At 39.7% G+C, this 11,040-nt stretch overlaps 2 protein-coding genes across 3 annotated transcripts; one reads left to right on the forward strand and one right to left on the reverse strand.

The window, feature by feature from the left end:
* Positions 1 to 319: 319 nt before the first annotated feature.
* trappc5 (trafficking protein particle complex subunit 5) lies at positions 320 to 3,975 on the reverse strand. Of its 2 annotated transcripts, none has more exons than XM_056372265.1 (3): positions 3,927 to 3,975; positions 3,390 to 3,677; positions 320 to 2,352 (listed from the first exon to the last, which is right to left on the reverse strand). In XM_056372265.1, exons 2-3 carry the CDS (start codon positions 3,657 to 3,659, stop codon positions 2,056 to 2,058), a joined length of 567 nt encoding a protein of 188 aa, XP_056228240.1. In that variant the 5' UTR covers positions 3,660 to 3,677; positions 3,927 to 3,975; the 3' UTR covers positions 320 to 2,055. The 2 variants fall into 2 exon arrangements, with proteins under 2 accessions (XP_056228240.1, XP_056228239.1); XM_056372264.1 differs by lacking the exon at positions 3,927 to 3,975 and adding an exon at positions 3,902 to 3,917.
* Positions 3,976 to 4,828: 853 nt separating this feature from the next.
* LOC130166575 (N-acetylmuramoyl-L-alanine amidase-like) lies at positions 4,829 to 9,365 on the forward strand. Its single transcript, XM_056372262.1, has 5 exons — positions 4,829 to 5,092; positions 5,639 to 6,493; positions 7,674 to 7,884; positions 8,319 to 8,657; positions 9,296 to 9,365. The coding sequence occupies exons 1-4, from the start codon at positions 5,008 to 5,010 to the stop codon at positions 8,620 to 8,622; spliced, it is 1,455 nt and encodes a 484-aa protein (XP_056228237.1). The 5' UTR covers positions 4,829 to 5,007; the 3' UTR covers positions 8,623 to 8,657; positions 9,296 to 9,365.
* The last annotated feature ends 1,675 nt before the right edge of the window (positions 9,366 to 11,040 follow it).

Consider the following 11,040-nt stretch of genomic DNA (forward strand, 5'->3'; position numbering starts at 1 on the left):
GTTATCCACTTCTCATTGCAGTTTCATTATTTCCCCACTAATCTAGAGGCGAAATGATTAGTTAAGTCATAAACTTGCATCCATGTTTATGTATAAGTTTTTCATCATCAATAGGTTTATGGAATTTTCAACATTTTATAGAAATAGTTGAAAACAACAACAAAATAATTCAATAATTCATAATTACTCAATTATTAAGGACAATAATTGTTAGCGTATTGATAAAGAATGTAATTGTTGGTTGCAGTTCTCCTATGATGGAAAAATGTGACTGCCTGAGTTTTTCTGTGTGTAATTACTTCCTGAACACACTCAGAGAAAAAATTAAAGCAATTTAATAAAACAATTTTACAAGTGATCAAAACATAAACTAAAACAAAGCTTTAAACCACAGGTTTGCTCTACACAAGATGGAGGACCTGTCTTACTTTGTATTGTAGCCTACTTCAGACAAATTCATCAAACTATGTGGCCATAAATGATACAGAATAAACCTGAGGTTTTTGAGGGCAGTGCCCTGCTGTGTCCAGTTTGTGATCTAGCCATGCCTACACAGCATAACCTACAGCTGTACATTTTCATTTTGTAAAATTACGCAGGGGTCATATCTAATATGATTTCAACTCAGTAGCCCAGTGTCTGTGATATAAAATAAGTTAATAATTACAAGACTGTTGTGCTGAATTATATTTTATTGTACAGGTCTTTCTATTTAACTGATCACTCAGTGAAAAGGCTGCAGCTCCGTATGCATAAGTTCCACCATTACTACAATTATCTTGAGTCACATTTTGATCCGGACAAACTGTGAACAGTTTTGTAATAGTGTCAAATGTCTTTAAAAGTGTCATTATCTACTGAATTCATTCAATTTACCTTGAAAGTTTTTGAGGGTAAATGCAAAAATAATGCATTAATCTAATACCTTGCCATCGCACATTTGTGGTACTCAGAAACAGGAGCAGAGTGAGAACTCTTTGTTTTCCCTCTCAGACAAATGACTCACCGCCCCTCCCTACTTTCCCAACACTTAATTTTCCAGTTGCAGTAACTTCTGTGGCAAAACATCCATCATTTCTTAAAACATCATAAAAATATTTTTCCAAAACATTCCTTCATGTATTTATTTACATTTCATGTTCATATCAGAACATATACAGGTATAAACATTAATTTGCATAAACACACATGCCAACAGTGAAGCTTTAGATGAAGGCTTAACATGTGACACAAGTAAAGCAGCCCCACCTTTTGAACACATCCCTGCTACTGTGTTACGGTGTTGTTTTATTCCTGCAATACAAACACGAGCAGGCAGTCTGTGAAGGACACAACTATAATCTCATCAGGCCTGTCAATTAACCTTTAATCTGATTCATATGGTAATATGAGGAAATGGAAGATTTCCCATCAGCTGTTTGGTTTGGAAATGTTTGGTGTCAGCGAAATGTGATGTACAAAAAGAAAACAACAAGCTCATATGCAGCACAAGATTAACCAATAATCACTTAAATCAACAGACAACTTTGTGTGATGTTTACATTTTATATTTGTCCAGGAAAGTCTTACTTTCCACTGCAAAGGAGTGAAATCAATAAAGAGTAACAGATACATTCAATATATTCAACACAGTACACTTTCCCTTAGTGCTGAAATGTTCATTTATCGATTAGTTTTGTGATAGAAAGTTGATCAACAACAATTTTGATAATTGATCAACTAATATTTAAAGTAAAAATAACAAAAGATGACTGATTACAGTTTGTCGAATGTGAACATTTGCTATTTTTTTGTTATGCTTCTAAAAGTAAATTGAATTTCTTTGGGTTTTAAGATGTTAATTAGACAAAAAAAAGCAAAAAAAAAAAATGTCAACTTGCATCTTGGGGAACGCTAATGGGACATTTTGTTCACTAACCAGTCGATTAATAAAGAAAAAAGTCTGACCATTAACCAATAATATAAATAATTGTTAATTGTCTGATCGAGACATTCCAGCAGTTAAATTAACATCATACCTTCACCCACGCACACCCTCTCAATCTCCCATCTCCACTATCTGCCTTCCAGTGCCTTGTCTCTGGCAATCACCGCCTCATCAAACTTGATCATGAGCGTGGTGCCCTTGTGCCAGTGGACGGTGACTTTGGCGGGGAAGCCACTGTGGGTGAGGATGGCCTCCACGATCCCTCCGGTGAAGGCTGCACAGTTCAAGGTGCTGTTCTCTTTAGGAACAGAGATGTAGGTGTTGACGAGCGGCTCTTTTTCGATGATGTAGTAGGTCTTGTCATCGTCGTTGGCCTGCTCCAGCTTGTCTGCCTCCTTGCCGAACAAGGCTCTCCACACAGATACCTGTGGAGTACAAAGAAAATGACTGAGAAACATGCAGGCGGAGGTTCACACTGGGATTTCATGAACACAACATTAAAAATGTAATGAGTGTTTGTTTTATAGTGTTCCCAATATTCAAATGTGCTGATATCACACCTGTTTATTGGGTTGGGTGAGATGAATATAAATCTGAGGGTATGGTGATAAATAAATACACTCTTAGCCGGTGACATAACTGGTCCCATAGCTCTGAAACAGCTGTGTCAATCACAGTGATGCATGACGACAACAGCTCAACAAATGGAAAGATGCCTCTCCAGGAAATCATGTTGTTGCCTGAATGGTGCAGAGCAGCATGATGTGAACACAAAACATCACAAACACATTGTAATTGATATGCTCTGACTCTGTGATGTACTTCAGGAATAAAACATAAAATGACACTGAAAACAGAGTTGGAGAGGAAGCATTGATGCACATGCTTGATGGCCCCCCAGTAATATGACATAATATCAATGTGTTCATTGAACGTCTGCCTAAACAGGCAGACGTTCAATGAACACATTTTTCAGCAGGAATCAATATTACCTTGATAGCATTAAATATTGGTGTTTTTGTTACTATTTAATGTCTCCACAAGTCCTTTACTTGTATGTGTACACCTACTTGGCCCATAAAGCTGATTCTGATTCTAAAGTTTAGAGGACTTAAACACTTTGTATTACGTACCGCTTCTTGACCTCTCCCCTCACATACGTTTCCTTCTTTGATCTGTTCTTATACCCTTTTACAGCCAGTGGTATTCACGTCAGACATATTCATATATACGGATTTAAATCCTTTACTCAAGTGAAAGTAGGCCATCAGTACCACAGAGTGAAAATAGTCTGAAAAGTCCTGCATTTAAAATTTTTACATAAACAAGTACATTAACATTAGGTGTGACGTATGTGTAGGGCCATGTCTGTGACAGACACACACACACACACACACACACACACACACACACACACACACACACACACACACACACACACACAAACAGAGCTGATGTGTACCTTGATAAACAGCAGTATGTTTAGGACTTTGGTCTCCCTCTTGCCGCTCTTCTCTCTCAGCACCAGCACGTCCAGCAGGCTGCCTCCGACCCGCTGACCCAGCTCTGCCAGACGAGCCTGCAGCTCGGACACCGAGTACACCCGGCTCTGGCAGTACTGCACCACCTCCGAGAACAGCAGGGCGAAGGCACTCACACTCACCTCGGTCTTAGGTCGGCTCAGAGGCCGCTCCAAAATAGCAGACTTGCCTCTGGTGAAGCGAGTCTCCATTATGGTTTTAATTACCGGCTGCAGCGGTACAAAGGCACAGAGGGGTGTAATTTAAATTGAAATAATTAAGACACACGCTGCTGTAACTCAGGCTAGCAGGGTAGTGCTAACAAGACCAAACTGCTGCAGTCATGTGCGGGACACCAAAATAACATCTATCGAGGTGAGCTTAGAAATATTTCTCATTTCAGCTTTCACAATAACACAGTCTAGCTACAGTCAGACTTCATATAATCACTTACAACCATACATCCACGCTTACTACACCTGCTTTTGTTGACGGTCGAGTTACTTCCTGCTCCGGCGGTGACGGTTGTCACATGACACCACAACTCAAACATAAAACTTAACCATGTCTACCCCCCCCCCCCCCCCAAAAGAAAAATAACCCCAACTAATTATGACTTCTACAGTCACTATTCTGACTAAACTGTAAGTACATTTTAAACATAGTAAGTCCAAATTATACGGAAGTCCTTTTTTTTTTTTTTACCTTTTCATCTTTTAAACTTGGAATTATTTCACAACTTTTAATGTTGTCATGTCCCATGATTTTGACTTTTTTGACTTACAATGTCAAATCTGCGCTTAATGTGATCATTCTTAAAATTAAAAAGTGCATACAATTACTAAGAGGGGGATATTTTTTGGATTTTGTGACAAGTTGTTAAGACTACATGATTATAGGCGAGCTTCATGGTTTATCAACACCCCCTCATGTCAGAACAATACTGTTAGTCTGTAATTACCTGCATTTAAAGTTCACATATAGCTTATCACTCCTTATCATTAGTGACTAAAATGTTTCCTGACATTGGTGAGCACACAAACAGATGCACACATCACATGAGATGGTAAACATTTACCACGAATCTGGTTTGTCTTTCACTTCAATTGTTTAACGAATGACATACTGCATTATGATTCTGTACAAGGCTTTGTAACAACTGAGGAAAGAGTGACAATATAATACAATAACATTTTGGAAAAAGCATGGATTTGTAAAAAAAAAAACAAAAAAAAACAAAAAACCTTGCAAGGCGGCCCAGACTTTGTTTTGCTTGTGACACACTTTAAGGTACTGTAGACTAAATCAATATTTGGAGCCATCAGTGTACAAAGAGTACTCTCCCCTATTGGGTCACAACACTGCAGTCATGCACGTACACCTACACAAATACACCCACACAGATTCATCTCAGAAGTTGTGGGGAGCACAACTGTGCTACTGAGTTTACATTTTTGTAAAGCCTGCATGTTAAGGATTATTGTAGAGATTCCTTCATTCCTCAGTGTTTAGGTTTTTTTCATTCTTCTACTTCATTTTTTTGGAGGCAACAATTAGGAGATGACTAGGAACATGACTTTGTCTGGACTATCGATTTTTGTTCTGGCTTTATTCTGCTTCTTTTCTGTCAGTAGCAGGCCGACAAGTAAGTTCATCTATTCAAAAATATGTAAACGTTTGTGTTTTGTTGACAACATTATGACTATTATCAGTTAAATTCTTCATTATGCAAATAGTTTTCTTTTGGTGTGCTGGTAAGGAATATTTTCTGTCTAGACAACCTTTCATACTGTGATTCACTAAGAACGTGAACAAACTGCAGGTTTTCAGAGTGCTCACTATCTTATAATTATGCAAATATAGAATTTTGTGAATATAAATCAACAAACAAACAACTTTTAAAGATGAATATCATATACTTCTCAATGTTTTTGTATGAAAATTGTATAACTATCGCTGTATGAATAGTCCTGGTGCTTTCCTCTTTTAGTTATTAATTGTGAAACAAATTGTCCCCTGCCTAACCCTTTTTTTTTTCTTGTTATAATTCACACAGCGATTCAAGCTGAAGTTTCTTCTAAAATGGCTTTTACATGTCTTCCAGGAAGAGCCACAGGCCAAATGTTCATTCGCTGCTTTATGAATGCACTCCTCCCTCACTTCTTTTTATCCTCATTTGTGTTGTTATCAGGTGTCCACCTGCGTAACATGGACAGCTTCATCCGAGCTGTGCGGCAGGTTGAAGACTCCAACCGTGGTCTGTCCCCGCTGGCTCTGCTCAGGGCCCTGCGCAGGACTGCTGGCCATGATGATGCGATGACAATCCATTTCTTGGGTGCATCGTATAATCTCACTGATGCTGAGGTCCTAGAGACAGCCATTCTCAATGCCTCGTCCTTCAGCTTTTTTGACAAGGCTATCCACCACATTGTGACAGACCATGGAGAGGAAAGAGGGGTGATTCTCGCTCCAGATGGCACCACGGTAGCTCTTGCGCCTTTACTGCTAGGAATCGAGCTAGGACTGAAAGCAAAGATGGAGGGGACGCCAGCTGCGGGAATCTTCCCTCTCACCTTAGGCAGGACGCTGGGCCTGTCCTTCCTCAGCCTCCAGGACTTCACGCCATCTCATCGCCTGGGGCCTAACGGGTGCTGGGACAGTGTGGACCACCCTAAGATGTTCAAGCTGTCTCGGCCTGCCACTCTGGCCACTGATGCTGTGATTAATGGGGGCATGGATGGAGCTATACTGGGCACGGACCTCAGCAACCTAAGTGGATCTGCGCAGGCCCTCAGTGAGATTTTGAAAGGATACTATAGTTTTACTTTGCATGAGGGACAGGGTCTTGATGCTGTGACCAGCCATATTAGTCCAAGGCGAAGGGAGCTCTCTAGATCCATTCTGGAGCCACTTGATCTTTACAGCCAGGTGATGGAGACACTAGCATTGGTCTGGAAGTTGGAGAGGACAGAATGGATTGCTATGGACACTGGAGTGGGGAAGGCGGTGAAGGATGGATTGCGGGCGTTCGTGCACAAGTACTGGGGTGAGCTATGAAGTGATCAAAAAAAGTACACTTGGGTGCAAGGTAGCGCTGCACCATGGTTAGCAAACTGTGAAAAAACAAGTTATATCCACATTTGAGAACAAGGAGCCAGTGGATTTAAAAAAAATCTTTAAATCTTTTTGACTCAAACAGTAATTCAGTAATCAAAATTATTGCTGAATAATTCTATGTCACTCAACTAATCGATTAATTAAAGAACCCTGTGTAAAATAGTATTTCTTATTATATAGGACTATATTGCCATTTTCTGTAGTCTATTGATACAATATCAAGCTTAGAGTTTAAAAAATCAGATAACAATAAATTAGCCAGTGTTTTTTGTCCTTTTTTCTACATTACATAAACAAACATTTTTTATAAGGATCCCTTAAAAAGTAAGTTCACAACAGGAAAAAAAAGTAATATCAGGGTGTACTGACACACCCAGGAGTATGCGTCGACATCACTGCAGCAAACTGAGAAGTTAAACCACTGGAGGTCAGCAAAAACAGGTTTTCAAGGGGCATTAAGTTTCTCTTTACTGCTGCACTATTTGTTATTGAATAACTTGTAGATTAATTGATATTGAGAATAGTCACACAGAGAATGATCACCTGAGTCTGCAGTTCCTCTCAATTTGACAGCAGTTTAGCATCTTTGAACTCTTTGTTTTGTTTTTATGGTCTGCAACTTAAATGTATTGTAATTGCAAGTCAGATAAATTTTGTGTGCTGAGGCGATGTGGAAAGATGATGTGAAAATTCTGCAGACTAATGATTGGTCAGAGAGACTCACTGTCATATCATCATCATCATCATCATCATCATCATCATCAATTGACTATTTGTACAAAGTGACTTTGAGCATAAACACATATGCTAACGTTAGCTACCAGGTTAGCGTACCTTCAGATGTGTTTGTCTTGCTCACTCCTACATTGAGGAAATGCTATATCTACAGTGGAAAAAGAAAAAATACCAGGTACCAAAAGCGAGTAGAGTCGAGTCGACTTGAGTAGAGCCAGCACCATGCTGTGGAGGAACACTGTAATAATGGCTGTTATATAGGTCTAGGCAATGTATGGCTCGAGACCTCTAGTCGTGACTCGTTGACTGTGACATCACAAAATCTGTAGTGGTCTCAGTATCCTAACCTGCATCCTCTCTCCTCCTCTCTTCAGACTGCCCTCAAATCATCCCTCGCTGTCAGTGGGGGGCAAAAGCCTACCAGGGTACACCTATCCCGCTGTCTCTGCCCCTCCAATTTCTGTATGTTCACCACACCTATGAGCCATCCTCGCCCTGTTTGTCCTTCCCAAAGTGCTCTAGCGACATGAGAGCCATGCAGCGTTTCCACCAGGAAGACCGTCGTTGGGGCGACATAGGATACAGGTAACTGGCATTTAAAGGAATAGTCTTACTTTGGGATATACATTTGTCTGTTTTCTTGCTGTGAATTAAGATGAGAAGATTGATCATGTCACTGCATTGAGAATGGACATGGAGATAGTAGGCAATTAGACTAGCTTAGCATAAAAACTGGGGGAAAGAGTTAACCTGAATCTGATCTAATTCAGCAAGATAGCAAATCTTCCAAAATCTCAAACTATTACCAGTTAATGTTAGAAGAACTGTTCGTAAGAATGCTGCTGATTTATTGTCTTTAATGCTCAGAAGCACATATTGTTGAAAACTTTAAAATTTATTTTCCATTAATTCTGACTATTTGCACTATTTGTCTCTTAACACCACCCTCCAATTTTCGGCATAACCTTTATTAAGCTTGCTGTGCATTCATCTGTCATGTACTTTCTTCATGCCCTCAGCTTTGTGGTCGGCTCTGACGGCTACATCTATGAGGGCAGAGGTTGGAACCACCTCGGCACTCACACCAGGGGGCACAATGACATTGGGTATGGCGTGTCTATCATTGGTAACTACACTGCCACCCTGCCGTCTCGCCATGCAATGGACCTGTTGCGCCATCGTCTAGTGCAATGTGCAGTAGATGGAGGAGGACTGGCTTCAAACTTCACCCTCCATGGCCACAGACAGGTGGTGAACTACACCTCCTGCCCTGGAGATGCCTTCTTTTCAGAAATAAGAAGCTGGGAACACTTCGGGGAATGACAGGGATTCTTAAACGCCGTTAATGGTTCTTCATGGTATGATAAGTTTTATTTTTTTTAAGTAGTTTCAGTTTATGAAATGGATCTTGAGTTAGTCCTCCAGACTCTCTGCAGGATTAATTAAAATCTGGTCAGCCACATGGATCTTTCTGGTCTCCTCACATGTGGGGCACTAAGGGTTTAATAGTTAGACTCAGCCACTTTAGAGCTTATTCAGGTTTTTTTGGCCTGAAAGGACCTTTGGACTAAAATGAGTTTAGATCCAGTGCACATCAGAGGTACAAAGATCAGGTCAGGAGGTCATGTAGCACGAACCATCTTGACTATCCAGCTGTTTAATATCTGGAGTTTATTCACCTTTTTAGGCAGATCTTCACAGTATGAAAACTTAGTTGACATAATTTTTTTAGGCCAACAAAGATGACTAACTAATTCTACTAACTCTGGGTTTTTAAGAACCTTTAATTTATCAATGTGTACATTTTCAGGGATGTATGAATTAATGGATGTAAATATTAATTTCATTTCCCTATAGGGGTAAGAAGAAATTTGTTCCCAGTTCCAAGTAGGCAGGACCAACCCCCCCCCCCCCCCCCCCCCCAAAAATAAAAAAAAGAGCACTTCTTCACACCTTGTTTCACAATTATCTTCTTTCTCCTCTTACGATTTCACAGGAAATGGATTCCTCAAAAACAGAACAATAAAGAGGCTGGCCAACTGTAATAAATATGATTGTTTCTATTACCTGTCTTGTTCATTTTCATCACTTCTTCTATCAACAGGATTCATTGCCAGATACATCTCGTACAACTGAAACAAGCACAAACAGATGTTCTCTTGCATTTGACAAACATTTTACAATTTTGATGTTGATTCAAAGTGAGCAGCAAATGCTTTACCACCACATTAATTTGTCTTAAAAATTACACGCACGATAACATATGTATGGTGCATGTGCAGCAACAACATGGCAAAGAGGCTGAATTCTACAGCGATATATTATCAAATTAAAGATAATGTTTTTTTAGCCATCAGGATCTGAGAATAGTGATTTGTATGAAGCAATATTTTTTTTTATTACCATAGCCCTAGTGGGGGCATTGCATGAAACTCAGCAGTCCCATTCATAGTCCCGATCTGTCGAGCCAAATTTAGTTGGAATTAGATGAAGCATTCAGGAGTTACAGCAGGTTGAACTGATTCTACCACACCCCCAAACGTTTGTTAGTTAATCATGGAAAAACGCAAAATGATTTGTCGAATCAAACATGAGAGCATTGCTCTGGGTCATCTAACCATGATATGTACCAAGTTTGGTGAAACTTGGATCAAAGATGTTAGAAAAATGTCAAAATGGCAGGATGTTTTTGGGCCTGGCGTATATCGATCTCTTCAGCATCACCCACCGAACCCATTGACACCGGAATTTTTCTACACCTCATGGTTTCTAAGATATTAGCCAAAATATTTTTAGGTGTTTTCTAACCACATGGTGACGCTATCATCTTTCGCATTGATCATGTCATCATGTTGACATCATGTTTTTTTTTTCAAAAAAATCATATAAAATCATATAAAATCAACTGTTACACATGTCTGCACCAAAAGTCATGGCACCTGTCTCCCCTAACAGTTTAGCTTTGGAAAAATGTTTCTAACTGACTGTGGGGCAGATAGACAAAACAGTTGTGCATTTTATGATTAAAGCATGAAAGTTTCAGCATTTAATATACATACCCCAAGGTTTTAATTCAGACATGGAGGCAATTTATATCTGACCTCTGGTCACCTTGACATTCAGTCATTGACCTCAGTATTGCATCTTTTCAGTTTTAGCACCACTTCTCCATTGTAATCATGTAAATCTTTGTAAATTACATAACGATGTGTGTTTGCTGCTATGGCCATTTAATATAATTTTGCTTAGAGCAGTGATCAATTGCAGCAGTACAGCAGACCCCATTACTCCCAGATGTTAAGGTAGCTATAGCTTGTTAAAAACACTGACAACCTCTGCTGTGTGTTCTATGAACCTAAATCACTAGCTAGCACATTAACAAACATCCTAATCAGAAGTTAGCATGCTAGTTTGTTCTGGACCACACTCAGTAGTCCAGGGGGTTCTGCCCTGTCCCAGAGGTCACATCTGAAGACCTCCAGGTTTGAAAATAAAATTCATGGTTTATAGAAGCAGTGGAAAACGTTTCGTGCTTTAGTCATAAAATACACAATACCTTCCATGTACAAGCTTATCTGCTGCACTATAAGTCAAGATTTAAGATAATCACAAAGTTCCACTGGGGAAGTCAGGAAGGAAATACAGTTTCCCTGGTCCCCCCTCCCTGAGTCAGTGAGACTCTCTCCTTCCGTTACAGTGAGTTTCTTATGTGATCTGTTCTGCCCACAGTCCTTCTCACAG

Source organism: Seriola aureovittata, chromosome 3 (assembly GCF_021018895.1).
Source record: "Seriola aureovittata isolate HTS-2021-v1 ecotype China chromosome 3, ASM2101889v1, whole genome shotgun sequence".
Taxonomy (NCBI): domain Eukaryota; kingdom Metazoa; phylum Chordata; class Actinopteri; order Carangiformes; family Carangidae; genus Seriola; species Seriola aureovittata.